We start from the raw sequence: 16,407 nt of genomic DNA on the forward strand, positions 1-16,407 counted from the left end.
CCTGCAGGCTCTTCCGCACCTGCTCTTGGTCCGTTAATTTCCATCTTCAGCATCCGGTCCGTCATCCTGCGAATGCGCAAACGAGGAAATCTGAGCAACAGTTCAAGTCCACCTTCCTCCTACTCGGCGGTACCAGGAAATGCGTACACTTACTAGGCACGTTGCACCGGTCGCGTTTTATGCGAGCTGCACTCTATTTTTGCCAGTACTTCTATCCGCACGTCATCGAGCGTTACTTTGATCCGTCGATTGATCAATTAACCACCGTGCGTTACTTTTCCGGCGTCGAATTCATCGCTCGTGCACCACATTATCGGAGCCTCTGAAGCGGTGAGCATTGGAAATTGACCCGTAATGCAATATTCGAAGGACACATGATCCCGTCTGGTGCTTGAAACGATACCGAAATTACTACTCGTCAAATTGACGGGTCGAAAATCAAAGACGGTGTTATTAAATTGTAAAATATTTTGGGAAGTGTGGATAAAGGTCAATTTACCATTCAGCCTGACGGGTGAAAATGATGCGGAACACTTCATCGTTCGCCAGATTTTCGCTGGCAGTATTGCGGTCGAATGTTTCCGCGAACAGGCATAGGAGTACCGTCGTTCTGTCCGATGAAAATTTGCAAGAAACTGCCGACGCCGAATGGAAAATTGCGAAGCCGTACAATCTGATACCTGGACCAGAGCCACTTCCGGTTCTCGGAAATATTCCAAAGTTTATTCCGATCGTCGGTAAGTAGCGTTTCGACAAATTTTATTTCCAATGAAAAATTCTAGTCCCAACATTCTGCGAGTTCAAGGCGAATACGGAAAGCTGCCAATGTTGGAGATGGTGGATCGATTGCGTAAAACCTACGGCGACATTGTCCGGCTCGAAGGGATTCCGGGTCGACGACGCTGCGTCTTTCTCTTCGATCCGAACGATTGTGAGAAAGTGTACCGGACGGAAGGTCCTTGGCCCTCCAGGATTTCGATGGAGACGATTAAGTTGTATCGCGAGCAGAGACACGAAGTGTACAAGGGTGAATCCGGGCTTGTGTCAAGGTGAGTTACCTTTCACTTCCTAGTTCATCGACGGCAGTTAAACCTCGACTAACGATGCCTCGTGAAAATGGAAAATAAAAAATTCACTTGATAAATGACAATTTACAGCCAGGGTGAAGAATGGCATCGGTTTCGTTCGAAAGTTAACCAACATTTAATGCAGCCAAGAACAATCCGGCCTCACATCGGTCCAATCAACGAAGTGGCGGATGATTTCATTGAGAGGATTCGCAGTATTCGAAATTTCGAGTCCCTCGAAATGCCGGCTACTTTTAACAACGAGATGAACAAGTGGGCGCTGGAATGTGAGTAGGAGAACTTTTCCCCCTTATATACCCATACCCGCGGCAAAATTTGTCCTCTGTTCGCAGCTATGTGCGTAATTGCCTTCGACCATCGCATAGGATGCCTCGAGCCCAATCTGAAAATAGATTCCGAACCTCAGCTCCTCATTAATAATGTCCACAGTATGTTCGGCCTCATGTACAAACTCGAGATTCTACCGTCTCTCTGGAAACTTTACAAGACCCAAAACCTGAGAGAGTTTTTCCGAGTTTTGGACAACTTGACGAGGTAGGACGTCTCAGTTTGCCCAAGAAATCTTCTCTGCCTTGAGTCGTCCATAAAAATCTGAAAATCTAGTTTCAAAACATGCTTTTGTTTAGAATAACTGGCAAATACGTGGATCAAGCAAAGCAACGGCTTGCCAAGAAGCCGGTGGAGAACATCGGAGACAGAAGTATGCTGGAGAGACTGATCAGCGTCGATGAGCATACAACCACTGTGATGATAATGGACATGTTGACAGCCGGAGTAGACACCGTAAGTGATCCTGGATAAGATAACTGTACGAGTAAGAAATTTTCAAGTCAGTCTCTGTACCTCTGCTTCAACACTTAGACAAGCAACACTGCCACGGGTGCGCTGTACCACATAGCAACGAATCGTAACGTTCAGGAAAAACTACGGAAAGAAGCCATTAATGTTCTGCCCAGTAAGACTTCTCCCGTGACATTAGACGTCCTTAGCAATATTCCATACCTGAAGGCTGTACTTAAGGAAAGTTTGAGACTGATGCCAATCGCTGTTGGCAACTTGAGGACCACAAATACAAACGTTGCAATTCGTGGCTACAGGATCCCCAAGGGCGTAAGTCGACTTTTCCATGTTCTACAGTTTGATCTACTTATATCGACCTTCGTGATCGAATCTGTTCATCTAGGATGACTTGATCATGTGTCACTCACTGATGAGCAAAGACTCCAAGTACTTTCCGAATCCAGAGAAATTCCTTCCGGAAAGATGGCTGAAGGATTCTGCTGGGACGACTCACTCGGCCAAGAACGCTCATCCCTTCGCCTACATGCCATTTGGTTTCGGTCCACGAACCTGCATTGGAAGGCGTTTTGCTCAACTTGAAATGGAAACGCTCCTGATCAAGGTCAGCCAGCTAGATTATTTAGAGGTAGATCCTCCCAAGTTTGGAAGTAAAAAAAAAAATATTTGTATTACAGATAGTAAGGAACTTTCACTTGGAATGGAACCGTGGAAAGCTCAAGCTCAGAAGCGGATTCATAAATACTGTCGAGTCACCGTTTCAGGTTAAAGTGATTGACATTTAAGCATGTCCATATGCTTGCTAATCGCTCGTTATGCACCACGCAAGAAATTTAAAGAGCCGAAGTGTATCAAGTATTTGATAATATAAAGCCTGAATATACGTTCTACGGTACTGCTCAACAGATAACTAGCTTGATTGCCAATTACCGCCTCGATAATACACTGCGTGAATGAAATTTGTACGCAAATTCTGAACAGTGTGAGCAGCTAAGTGTTCACGCATTGAAGGACTTGATAACGTAACTTCAGCAGTGCAGATTACAATTTTTCATTATTATCATAAGTTACGAAACCGATTGTATAGTACAAATTGTAAAGTACGGTTGTGGTACTAATTAATATTGAATCATTTATAGCACAGCCTTTGTTTTTATTTAAACCTGTATCCACTACTCGGTGATAATTTGCTTGAACGTTTACTTTATGCATGTAACGTACTTTCAACTCACATCCAAACACCACGCTGTGTGGCCTTAAAGGAACGACACGGTTACATTACGATAAAATCTAGTGATATTACTTACACAAAACTTTCCAATGAAAAACAATGAAGATACTTGTTTTTTTTTTTTTTTTTAAGTTTCCAAAAATAACAATTGCAAGTCGAAGCATTTTGGGAAAAATTGAAAATGACATGACGTACAATGGGAAATACAATTATAATTATTGACAAATAGTAAGCAATTGAAATATAATGGGTTGGAAATTGTAACGAGGCAATAACCAAAATTCGAACGATTTGTATGAACGAATATAATTAGCAAACAACTAGCTGTCTTATATAGCAAACTCGTGGAAAAGATCGAGCCCATCGTTGTCAACGAGCGATAAGTATGTAGATAAGCCTGTTAGCGATTAGATGCGTACAAAGCGAGGGGTCAGGTATACGGAACTAAGCGACAGTCGAATGTAGTCGCATAGCTGACGAGGCTTATTGTACAGTTCCCAAATTGAAAACTGTCTTGTATACAGACGCAAACAAGCATCGTAATATCATCCACGAAGTTTAATTCCTCCAACGAGCACCGACACGGTTGTGTCATCGAAGGCATTTACCGCCAACTGCGCAGTCGCTGAAAGCAAGTAACTTTAGTGCAACACTTCGCATACATCAATTATTGTGAGCGCCAAAAGTGGGACACTCTCTGAGTGTGAGTCGTCAGGCACGTTTGGTTGGTGAGTAGGTACGATAGCGTTATCTTCCATCGCAACGTCGAAAAAGCATACAAAGTCCGTACGCTTAAACAGATTGATTACTGTTGAAACTAGGTAATTTTTCCCAAACATCCGTATTTTCTATTACGAACAGCTTGCAGAATACCACAGCAAATAAATAATTGATACTCCATTTCCTAGGGCCGACTTTACAAGATGATACTAGGGAATTCAACGCTCGTCAGATTGACGCTCGCATTCTCGCGCTCCGAAACGATCATTTCAAAAAGAAGTGCAACTACTGCAACCGGCGTTCAATCACAAAGTACTTTTGACGTCGAGTGGAAAGCTGCCAAGCCTTATGAGTCCATCCCGGGACCAAAACCGCTTCCAGTACTTGGGAATGTCCTGAGGTTCCTTCCAGTTGTCGGTAAGTCGAATCCCGCTGAGGGAACACGCGGCACATGACATCTCAGTGCTCTAAAACAGGCTTGAGTGAGCTTGAAGTCAAATCAAGTAGGTAATTCTAATCGAGTATTATGGATTTCAGGTGAATTCCAAAATATATCTACAGCGGATTTGATGAAGCAGCTACGTCAAAAGTACGGGGACGTTGTGAAACTTGAGGGAATTCCGGGACGACGACGTTGCGTATTTTTCTTCGACCCGGTAGATGCCGAGAAAATATACCGGACAGAAGGATCTTGGCCCAGCAGGATCACCTCTGGGCCGCTAAAGCTGTACCGGAAACGGAAGGAGGGCCTCTTCAAAGGAGAGTATGGTCTACTTCCCAGGTAAAATCCTTGCGCCGTGAAACTTCGTATAAATCCAATACCTGACGTTTTATCTGTTGTACCTCTCTAGCACTCACTTAATATTGTTGGAACAACATCTTAACTTACAGTCAGGGAGAGAAATGGCATCAGTTCCGGGTGAAAGTTAACCAGTACTTCATGCAGCCCAGGACGATCCTCCCACATGTGGGTCCAGTTGATCAGGTGGCGATGGATTTCGTAGAAATGATTCGCAGTCTCCGAGATCCTGAATCCCTCGAGATGCCAGCCACGTTTAACAATGAGATACATAAATGGGCTCTGGAATGTGAGTAGTGGAATTTTATCCTATTCGCAATGCTTTTCATGATAAAAAAAAAATGAGCCTCTGTTCCCAGCGATATGCGTGATTGCGTTCGATCATCGCGTGGGATGCCTCGAGCCCAATCTTGCGAAAGACTCGGAACCTCAGGTCTTCATCAACAATGTGAGCGAAATGTTTGAGCTCATGTACAAGCTTGAAGTACTACCATCGTTATGGAAATTATACGATACTCGAAATCTGAAGAAGTTATTCAACATTTTAGACAACATGACCAGGTACAATGTTTGGACACGATATAGCACCTAAATCTTTCTCCAGCTTTCATTTATCTCATGATCTACTCTTTAGAATAACGAGCAAATACGTGAATCAAGCGAAGCAACGTGTTGCCGAGAAGAAAGCGGAGGACGTTGGCGATACAAGTATTCTGGAAAGACTGATCAGCGTCGATGAACAGACATCTACAGTGATGATAATGGACATGCTATTGGCTGGGGTTGATACTGTAAGTAATCATGGGTTAGGTGATCTCGTTGGATATATCACAATCTAGTCTCAATACCTTCATTGTTCATATCAGACGAGCACTGCTGTTTCCGGCGCAATGTGGTGCATCGCGACAAACCCCGAAGCTCAAGAAAAACTGCGAGAAGAGGCCATCAAGGTTTTGCCGACAAAAACATCACCGGTAACCGCGAAGACTTTGAACAATATTCCATACCTAAGGGCTGTCATCAAAGAAAGTTTAAGGCTGGCACCAGTCGCAATGGGTGTTCTTAGAACAACAAATTCAGACGTCGTTATTGGTGGTTACAGAATTCCCAAAGGTGTGAGTGAACTTGCCGAGCTTGAGAAATTTCACGGTTTTCGAACCTGCTTAGTGAGTACTTGAAAACATTTTTTCTCCAGGATGACGTGGTCATATGTCACGGGCTGATGAGCCTTGATCCTGAGCATTTTCCGGATAACATGAAGTTCCTTCCCGAAAGATGGCTCAGGGAATCCTCAAACTCAGTGTCTTGTACCAAGAATGCTCATCCCTTCGTTTACATGCCCTTCGGTTTTGGCCCTCGTTCCTGCATCGGGAGACGTTTTTCACAACTTGAAATGGAAACACTCCTCATAAAAGTAATTAGCCTGGTGAACTCTATTGACTAACGGTAATATTCATTTCGAAAAATGATACAAGATTTTCTCCTCAGCTGGTGCGGAACTTCCGCTTCGAATGGCACTATGGACCGTTAGAGATGAAAAATGGACTTCTCAACACTATAACGACGCCATTGAGAATCAAATTTAGTGACATTTAGCCCAAAAATCATGAGATCTGCATCATAAGGACCTCTAATTATAAGTAACCCTGAATTACCCATAACCAAGGTTCATTACGGTGCGCATTCACGTAATCTCATGATACGACTAAAACATTTTGTACATCCATCCGTTTGTTAACGGATTTTCTCTATTGATATGTATACTTTTCGCAATTTTTTTTTTTGTGACACGTGTTTCACGTCTAAGCTTTCAATGTTGTCAAAATCAAAACTGTCTCTCTTGGTATAAGTATTTTTCACAGGCTGTGACAATTGCTCTGTAGGACATTTATCATAGTTTTTATTTACCCTGTATACTGTATTCATTTAATCAGGTATTGGAGCACCACCTTTTAATTAAGTGAACGAATTAAATTTATTAAATTGAATTTCTAATATCCCATTTATATTTTCTCTTCTCATAGAGACTGTACAATTACGTTAGGTCATGAATTTGCAAATTAACCTAAAAATCTAGAGAATGATTCCTGCGTCGCGTTCGGAGGACGTTAACCTATCGAGAGTTACTCATCATAAGTGAATGCAACTGACAACTCCTACTTCGTCACTAAATATTTTATACCCGCAAGAAGTCTGCTGTCTCGTTTGGTGGTTCATTGATCCAAGCGCCACTGTTTTTGACAGTTAGTACTACTGAGTGAAGGTGGCGGTAGACGGAAGGGAATTTCAATACAAGAAATTATCGTTATTATTAACCTTGGTTACTAATATTCAGCAAGCTTCTGATACTACTGATACTAAATGAACCAAGATATATAGGTAATATAGGACTTACCATGCAACTACTAATTGTCAGAGTTTAGGTATGACAGTCGAACAAGAAGCGATATAAGACACCGAAGAGGCCATTCTGTGTAGTCACCGACCAGAAGTCCTTCACTCACTGCAATTACCAGTTTTTTTTTTTTTTTTGATCGTACGTACGACTTATCTACATCCCGAAGGTAATGTCGTAGATGCATCTTCGTTGACGATATGCAGCTAACTGTATAGTAAAAAGATTGACCCTCGTGACCCAGTCCTTCGGGATTTTTAACACCACGGAGTCCAGTGACGATCCTGAGTCGTCATCTGTTTCAATATTACTAACGGGCCGATGCGGTAACGCGTTCCCCATTTTTTTGCCTGCTGTTTGTGCAATTGGGTCAATGCCTTTACGACTAATGGAGGGGACAATACACGGCGGGCCCCAATATTATTATATAATGTGCATTCTGGTTTCTTCGTCGTCGTCGTCGTTATTTTGGCTGCAATTGGCAAGTCGCGGTCCACGACCGCAAGCTTCCGTTGGTGTCGAGTTTCATGAAGGTTGGTCCCTGACGCATCCGCCACGCTGTCTTGATGTTACGCACTTCTATCAATATTCCTCCATTTCGCCTTGCTCGTCTCCTCCGACTATTTTCGCTACTTCCATTAGAAATTTGGGTATTCTGATGCATTGTTCTTTCTACCTAACCTTTTTTCGCGCAATTTACCAGAAACTAGATTACCCAAAATTCGCAGTTCAAGATTCTGTTCAAGAACTGTGGCAGCGAGTCGCCGGAGTTTCCTGAAAAGTGGGAGATAGCCAAGATTATACTTTACTACCTACAGCTCGGAAACAATATAATCCATTGACGCTTAGGTCTATAAGATCCAGTCATCGAAACTTGAACAAAGAACAAAAAAATAAATAATAAAATTTATATTCGAATAAAAAATATTTTACAGGTCTCACTTGTCATAGCATTTTACTCATCACATTGCTGGTATTGTCAACTTTATTGAGAGTGAAGAACTGCTTGCGAGAAAAAACTACAAGTCACCGACTTAGGATACAATCCAAAAAGTTTCAGTAGAACCCATAATCAAGAGGTCTGACACGCTCTTTGACAGTGTTTTTTTAATTATTCTTTTTTTTTTTATATGAAATACAGTATGAGGTTTTGTCTTCAGCTGGTTAAATTTCACGAAATGTTGCGGACGTTACACCTGAACTGATATAATCAGTTGACAAACACACGTGGCAATTCCGGGTATGACTTTTCTAGTAAAATCTTCAATTTTTGCATCAAATGAAGCTAATGCAAAATGTTGAGTGGACACTTCGAATGTGAATCGTCCTGCCCAAGGGCGCGGAATAAAGCTGAATCATGTTTCTCGAAATCGCAATAATTGCACATGCTGCTTTTCATAATGTTGATAACTGACAATGATTGTAAGTCTAGAGTCGATATTTGTTTATATTATCGGCTATTCGTAATTAGGATAACATTGCCAGAAAATCTGGCGCCAAATATGTCTAGTTCAATGTTGTAATGGAATTCCCCGTATCGCGAGGAAACACAATTGCGTCAATACGTGTCAATCGAACAATGTCATTTTGGAATTTTCCATGAACACTTACAAAGTGAGAATGTACCAACGATGCACGTAGCATTGATTGTTGCCACAACAGATAATCGTAACTAATATTAGATTGAAGGAAAAACAATAAATGTATTGTAACTGGGTCACACCAAAAACGCGAAAAGTCCCTGAATTTTTTTGATTTCAAAAATTTCGAGCTTTCCGCTGGATTGTATCGAGCAAACAATTATTCATGTATTTCGATGACTTTTTGGCATGCGAATCCATTGCTTGTGGTTTTTTTCATTAATCTCGAGTAAAAAAATGCAACAAGAAATCGTACTACTCGACCCTGGTAGTTTAATTGAAAAGGACATGAAGTGAAGCATGAGTAGAAAAATTGTCCTTTGAGTCACAAATATTCTGCTCCAGCTGTCAGCCAGACACCTTTGAGCATATTTAAACAAGCCAATCGAAATAAGTTCATTGCGGCTAATGTGCCAAAAGATTTGCACGACACGTGGGCCTAGAAGAAAAAGACCCTCATTTAAGTGCAGCTGTTTCAATTAGACTTCAGCCTATACTATTTTTTTGGAATTATGAACATGTACGTTGACAGAATTTGTCTTTTCAGCCACGTGTTGTTCGCGTGAAATATTTTATTCGTACGCTTATTACGATAGACAGGGTGTCCTGTTTGTAAAATTGACATGAACATTGCCGAAAGAGACTGGGGTGTAGAGATATCGAAAAATTTTCGATCCAAAAGTCTTACGCAGCCTCAATGAAATTATTCTGGCTCCATGTGACTCTGCGATTTCACTACAATTTGTTAATCCTTAAATTAAATGGCCGACAAGGCTGATCTTGTTCGAATACGTCAAGATGCAGATTACGATCCGATTCATTGTGAGAAAGTGTGATCGTGTAGAATTAGTTTCAGAAGAGCCCCGTCCGAGGGTTCATTCGATCACTGATTCCAAACATGAAATCAAAATCTGGAACGAGTCTCGCAGGTTCAATCATAAAATAAAAATCAGCGACTAATCCAGTTGCAATCAGAAACTGCGTTCAGGCAAATTTGTAAAACACATTGAAATTTAGTTAAATATATATCTGATTCGCAGTTTGAAATTCAAGAATTTCTAAGTCTATTGAAAATATGATGAGAGATTACATTAAGTGCATCGATTCAGAGATTTTTTTACGATTTCGTAACCTTGGTTTGTAATTTTTACTGCTTTTGGAGATACTCTAACAAATTGCGTATAATGAGACACTGGATACATATACATGTGCGTTTCTCAATCCGGGCAGTCACTTTTATACACATAAGCTACAAAATTTAGTAGCAACAAGTGTCGTTTCTCAGGTTGATAATTAGACTATAATTAGAATCTGTTGACGACGTGGAGACTATATAGCTCACGTTTTTGCACGATATCTTAGTTCCGTCCATGAATCAGTAGCGTTTTACGAGTACATATGTCACATCGCAAAAATTGAAAATACCTCAATCATGTTTCTTAAAATTGCGATAATTGCATTAGCTGCTTTTAATACAGCATCAGCAGGTGAGCAATCAGACTCATAAAAATCAACAAAAACACTGTAGATTGAACGCATTATTTTGATAAATTTTAATTTCGTTACCACATTTTAGGCGACGACGTATGGACCGGTTTCGTGGGTACGTAACTACCTCGATTTCATATAGATATCAAGCATCATTCGATTTTCACTGAATTCCTTCCGAAAACGAACTTTTACTATAACATAACTTTTCATTTTGTTGAGCATAAAATTTCAAATGAATTCACGTCAAGACAGTCTTTCACCCGTCATTTGTTACCTCGAAACACATTTCATGTACTTACACATCTGTGATTCCATAAAGCTTCCTGGTCCTCGAACTCTTCCAGCCACTTCTATCAACTCCCTCAGACGTTGGAATCAGCTCAAAACCAAGGATGGACCGACATCTCGGGTGTCGAACAACCGGATGGTGTTACAGCCGTTGGCTACGAAGGTGACTTTAGATTCGTGATCCTCTATTCGACCGAAAATGGTTCAGCAATCGGAGTCGAAGTTGCTGTGAGTAAAAAAAAATTATTTCAGAAACTCGTATTCAACGATCAGATCAATAAGAGTCTGCATAATCTCCAAAGATCACTCGATGTCTCTGGAAAGCAAAAAGTTGAATTCACCCGTTCAGTTGGATTTAATTCGTTGTAAGACCTAAAATCATAGTGCATCTGTTGTTACAATATTCACACAGATTCCGGCGGTAGACGTTGATGGTACAGGTCAACCAATGGAATATGCCAACATCTCAGCCGTAACGACGAAGGTGGTAGGAGGAGTCGAATGTTACACGGTAACTGCGTATTTCTACATCGATGGTACGTCATTTCGGAATCATACTGGATACATTCAAATTACGAAATGAAATGCTTTAATAATACAAAATCGATCGTGTGACTGGTTTTTCAGAGACTTCTGGTGCTCGTGAACTTTGGTTCCTAGAAAAAGACGGACTGCGTAAAATACCGACGAACGCTTCTCTTATTAACTCAGAAATGGGCTACTATAAGGGACATTGCGTATCAAGCATGGGTGAATACTAACTTCTCTTTCTAAGCAGTAACGGTAACCAATCTTACGGATTATTTTTTTTTTTTATCTTTTCAGGTAATCACTTCTACCCCATAACTACTACCACCGAATGCTCTAGCTTGTACCCGTGGTTCATTCTATACGAAGGAGAAAACGTTATGGGCTTCGGCTTTCAAGGCCTCGGAACCGTAACTTCTTCTTCGGAACGCGTTTGGTGGGAGACCATCCCACCAGCGACTACATCGGTAAGCGAAAAGGGACAACCTGGAAATGAAAAAGAATTAGAGATATGAGATATATATTTTTACAAGGATGACGAGCGTCTTGCCTGAATTCGCCTGCTTGTACCGCCAGCCAAATTTTGTTCCAAATTTTAAGCATTCGATCAAGCAATTCTGGCGCATCTTTTAATAAGGTAATTTCGTTATTCTTGCAGTCCGCCATTCCCTCTGACGGACCTGTTTGTCTTGCTCTCGCAACTGTTAGTTACGGAATCACCTCCGTCCACATTTGGCTCGTTGACCAGCCTCAGAACATCACCTGCAGTTCATGAAATGTATCTTGTAAATGAGGCAAAACCCTTGGAATCCATCCAAGATTTCAAAGTACAATCAAAAATACTTTTTAATCCACATTTGGCACCAGCTTTACTCCATGAAACCACTATTCACAATTTGAGGTAATTCGTTAGCAATTATCGATGTACTCAAGTATCGATTGTACAAATAAATTATTCATTTATTTACGTCTCCACTGGACCTGAATATACGAAAACGTTTTACTTATTTACAACCCTTGGAAAGAAGCGGATTCGTAAACGCATTTAGTCACGTCACACTCATTGCATCGTCTAATTAAAATCGGGAGACAGGCCTTCGCTTTATTCAACTACAAACACCTATGGTTGAGAATGATTCATTTAACCGGCCCGAAACATTGTCCAAATTCGTTTCCAGCCAACAAAGTGACTCTGTATTTATAGGGACTCCGAGACAAACCGTATCTGTTCAGGAATAATCAGTCGCATTATTTGGGTAAATTTGTTCAGGACCAATTAGATATTATGTATCCTGATGGCCCGCTGGGTGAATGGGTCGGTGCGATACGTACAATTTGTCCTGGAATTATCATCTTCACTACGTAATGTACGTATAACAGTGAAGATTTCGAGACCACATTTTGCCATCTGAATAATATATAATCTACGAATTCTTTAGGGAAATTAAGACATTTCGTAAAATTTTTTACAAAAAAATTGATTTCGTAAAATATTGTAAATATGCATAGTTTTATAATAACTCGTAGATTTTCACGATGATTCGTATTTTTTCAGTAAAAAATCTACAAGCCAGTACAGTTTTGGACAAAAGTTAACAATTCTTTATGAAAAACTGTACATCTATGAAATTTATAAAAATATACAGTATGTGAAAGTGAGTCAACTAGCCAGTTTTCTGTTACGATTTAAGTAAACCTTTGTTTTATCTGAATTAGAACCAAAAAAATCTTTCGTCATAATAGGGGAATTTCAAATTCACATAACTTATTTGTTGACTTTCATCTCTGCTGAAGACGAACACCAAAACGGATAATGATCATTTCATTTCTTTTATAAAATATGGCACCAATTGATCTGTACGAATAATCATCAAATAGTTCGTTTACTTTGATTTATTGTACAAAGCGTAATCAATGCTAGTGAAATGAATGTTGACAAAAAATGGATTATTCGACATTCAAACACTACGTTTCGTATCGACTTACATCGCTTCGCTAGCTTCTATAATAATAATAGGGTTAAAAGAAAAGACAATTAAGGCTCGAGTGTAATTATACCCGGGAAACCAGCAATTTTTCTATCTAATTATAACTGATAAACCGAAAAGCAACCTTCGAATTTATAAAGACTATCCTCTGATACGTGTCAGGGCCGATTGCAAAGTAATCAAATGGTTTGCTCGATGCGACAGGTGAATTTTATAAACATTGCAAATACTTAGGTATAAATAACCAAATGTGGCCCAGATCGACAGTTGAAAATATAATATAACGAGTCGTCTGCTGTCAAGCAAAGTGAATTTTCATTCTTTCTTTACTCTTGTATCAGCCCTTGACACCAATGAATGGAAGGAGGTAAATAATACGAAGAAATAAGTAAGTATTCTTATACAAGTAAGAAATGCAAATACATAATTAAATACTCCGGTATATAACTGGCGATAAGTATAAATGCACGAAGTGTCAAATACTGACTTACGCGTACGATCACCGTTAATAAATCGACGACCACTCACCGAACGAAATATGTTCGCTAATATAGCAGCGATCATCGTGCTCACAGCATTAGTTTCAACCTCCAAAGGTAATTAAAAAACAAAATTAAATCCGTAATTAAACACTGCGTTAATTTCTGATACCGAAAAGAGACATTCTAACGGTAACCGTATTTTCTCCCGCAGGAGATGACGTGTGGAACGGTATGATTGGTACGTATCGCACTATTTCAAGGTTAACCAAAACGTTGAACCCTCGATGATTTGTCACTTGGTCAATAAAGTGATCGTTTAGGCAAATGGTCGCAGAACGCGAGCGACGGTTTCTACACCATACCGCAAACCATGACAACAGCGAGCTGTCAGGGATGGACAAGAATCGTCGGCGTCGATCTACCGTTGGGAGAAATTGGCATGGGATATCACGGGGACCCAAGAGTCGTCATATTTTACCGGATTTCTACCGGTCGAGTCATCGGGTTTCAAGTTGGCGTAAGTGAACCGAGAATCAATAATTGGAAGAATATCTCCAAAGAGCAACAGTAACAACGACGACGGTTAAATTTGCAATAAAACTCGCAGGTCCCACTGAAGGAACTTGACAGACAACACATGCCGATAGACTACCGGAAACACAGTGAAATACGCGTTAAGATCATGAACGGCGTAAGGTATTACACGGTGACTGCGTACTTCCGTCAAAGCGGTAAGTGTTCCATTTTTATGGGGGAAAAATTCCACCGTGTTCCTCATTCGCATAGCCAGATCCAGCAGAGTTCAAATCCGCAAATTTCCGTACCATCCCTGCATTTTCCAGACAAAACGAGATAATAATCTCAATTATTTGGGTAAATTTGTTCGGGTCTAGATTTACAGAATTTCTCTGCATGTACGAGCGGAAGGGTCACCGTCGGGATTGACCGACGGTGTAAAAGAAAATTGTTAATAGAGTCAGAGACGGGTTCATAAAGTGGGTCTGAAACCAGGCGCATGAATGTATTTTCCGAAGGATCGACTGGAAGCGAAAACTCCAGGGTTCGCCATTGTCACGTTTTAATGAAAACCCGTGGTTTCAGAGTGCGGGAATTCCCGCAGCATATGGCTGAAGAAAAGGGACGGTACTCTCACGAAAATTCCAACAAACACGAAACTCCTCGTCGAGCAAACGACGTACGAGCGAAAAGAGTGCATCCCTTGGATGGGTGAGTAGATTTTTTTCCCGAAGTGATTCCAAAAAGCTTGGGGTTCGTGTTACAATGTCAATTTTGTCGACACTTCTAAAAAGTAATATGTCAAAATTGTTTGCAGGTCTGCATTACTACAAGATTAACTCCGAAACCAAATGCGATGACATACCGGCGGTGTTTCTTCTGGCTAACAAAATGGACATCATAGGCGTCGGTGTTCAGATGATTGGAACAGCGAGTTCGGGCCCAAAGCGAACTTGGTTCGAGACAATTCCGTTGCAGACGGAAGCGGTGAGCTTTTGGAAGTTTATCTGTCACTTGGCGAGTTTGTCGTTTACAATTTTTCCACGAGTAATGGTGAACTTCTTCTTTGTTTCTACTTTTATTTACAGATGACGATACCCGATGCGCCGAAGTGTATTGCAGAAGACATTAAAAAGTACGGTCTGATCTCATTTCATTTCTGGTTTATCAACGACCCGCTTAGCCTCCAATGCGATACGACTCACCAAGACTAGCCGAGCATTCGAATGACTCTTGACGTCGTGCAAGCTGTTGACTAGAAAATCGGAGTTTCTCTCCAACAAATTGTAATTTATTTCACTTCGCGACGGATTTATTTTCGAGACAGTAAAAACAGCTCGAAACGCTGCTGGAAGCTCCGCTGGTGAACGAAGCTTTTTAACGCGATTGAAAACAGACGAGAAATGAACAAATTCGAACACATACATTTACTGTTAATGGATTGGTTCCGATAAAAATATCCGGCTTGTTGTTCGGTTCACTTCACGTTTCTACGCGTAGTCTATTTATTTATTTTTTTCGTCTATTTTTTTTCTTTCTTTTTTTATTTTTTTTGTTCTTCAAACGTTCAAGCGAATGAAAACTTTTTCACGTGATTCACAACAGCGCCGCATATCTGAATTAAAATATTCTCTCAGCTTCTGAGCTTGATTGATCATTTCCCTTTTTTCCTGTATTTTCGGGTACAGTTATCCGCAGTCATCGCAGGCTATCTGCGTTCCGTTTAGTCAATGTAAATCTGTAAATTAGGAATTTTGTTAGAGATATTTAAGTATAAAAAAATATTGTAAGAATAGCGATGAACTGAAAAATTCGTCGACCAATAAATTGTGATAAAGAATCCCTGAAATAAATTAGTTTAGTATTATTTTTAACATACGAAATGGTCGAAATTCTAGCAATTATTTTTGAATCGCTCGGAAATCGTTGGTAACGTATTTGCTGATTCAATTTTGTTCAAGCGAATTAGCAACGGATGAATGAGTAAATTAATCAAAGATCGGCCCTTTGAAGATTGTTCAAAATGAGACCTGATAGCGAGTAGAATTCGCGAGCCTGTTGAAAGTCAAGAGGCTATCCGACGCTTCAAAGATTAGCTAAAGTACCTGCAGCCTATTCAAGGGAGATCTGACATCTCCTTCGAGATCACACCATTCACGGTATAAAGTCTCGCTTTAAGCCGATGAAAAACCGAATCTAATAACGATTTCAAGCTGAAACTGAGACGCGAGGCGGTGAAGAATAAACGTGAATTCCGTGAGCTGCTTTAAATGAGACGTGAAGAAATTAAGGGACCTTTATCGCGCTAATAAAGCAATGATGAACGAGTTCGATTCCGTCTAAATGAAAAATAAGCCAAAGTTTTTTTTTTTTCTTAATTATATCGTTATAATTAAATATCAAAAAATCCAGACTGATAGCAAAGCTTCGAGCAAATCCAAGC

The 16,407-nt window shown here is 40.4% G+C and overlaps 3 protein-coding genes and 1 long non-coding RNA gene across 7 annotated transcripts; 3 read left to right on the top strand and 1 right to left on the bottom strand.

Moving 5' to 3' along the window:
- The first annotated feature begins 257 nt into the window (after positions 1–257).
- Positions 258–6,624, top strand: LOC124223749 (cytochrome P450 CYP12A2-like). The gene is made up of 14 exons (XM_046635985.2): positions 258–1,049; positions 1,158–1,354; positions 1,421–1,622; positions 1,715–1,871; positions 1,950–2,198; positions 2,272–2,514; positions 4,026–4,254; positions 4,375–4,618; positions 4,729–4,925; positions 4,996–5,197; positions 5,271–5,427; positions 5,503–5,751; positions 5,832–6,050; positions 6,125–6,624. The coding sequence occupies exons 1-14, from the start codon at positions 769–771 to the stop codon at positions 6,230–6,232; spliced, it is 2,934 nt and encodes a 977-aa protein (XP_046491941.1). The 5' UTR covers positions 258–768; the 3' UTR covers positions 6,233–6,624.
- A 476-nt stretch (positions 6,625–7,100) lies between these two features.
- Positions 7,101–10,571, bottom strand: LOC138191228 (uncharacterized). Its single transcript, XR_011177591.1, has 2 exons — positions 10,462–10,571; positions 7,101–7,805 (listed from the first exon to the last, which is right to left on the bottom strand). It is a non-coding gene; the product is annotated as an uncharacterized lncRNA (long non-coding RNA).
- LOC124222950 (uncharacterized) lies at positions 10,006–11,834 on the top strand. Its single transcript, XM_046634474.2, has 7 exons — positions 10,006–10,158; positions 10,248–10,274; positions 10,482–10,678; positions 10,863–10,986; positions 11,078–11,200; positions 11,276–11,445; positions 11,637–11,834. Exons 1-7 carry the CDS (start codon positions 10,104–10,106, stop codon positions 11,751–11,753), a joined length of 813 nt encoding a protein of 270 aa, XP_046490430.1. The 5' UTR covers positions 10,006–10,103; the 3' UTR covers positions 11,754–11,834.
- Positions 11,835–13,152: 1,318 nt separating this feature from the next.
- LOC124223238 (uncharacterized) lies at positions 13,153–15,806 on the top strand. 4 transcript variants are annotated; one of them, XM_046635018.2, is made up of 8 exons: positions 13,153–13,333; positions 13,521–13,562; positions 13,660–13,686; positions 13,769–13,965; positions 14,056–14,179; positions 14,550–14,675; positions 14,782–14,951; positions 15,053–15,806. In XM_046635018.2, exons 1-8 carry the CDS (start codon positions 13,324–13,326, stop codon positions 15,176–15,178), a joined length of 822 nt encoding a protein of 273 aa, XP_046490974.1. In that variant the 5' UTR covers positions 13,153–13,323; the 3' UTR covers positions 15,179–15,806. The 4 variants fall into 4 exon arrangements, with proteins under 4 accessions (XP_046490974.1, XP_046490973.1, XP_046490977.1 ...); XM_046635021.2 differs by having other exon boundaries at positions 13,155–13,354; XM_046635017.2 differs by having other exon boundaries at positions 13,154–13,562.
- Positions 15,807–16,407: the final 601 nt, after the last annotated feature.

Source organism: Neodiprion pinetum, chromosome 7 (genome assembly GCF_021155775.2).
Source record: "Neodiprion pinetum isolate iyNeoPine1 chromosome 7, iyNeoPine1.2, whole genome shotgun sequence".
Lineage (NCBI taxonomy): Eukaryota > Metazoa > Arthropoda > Insecta > Hymenoptera > Diprionidae > Neodiprion > Neodiprion pinetum.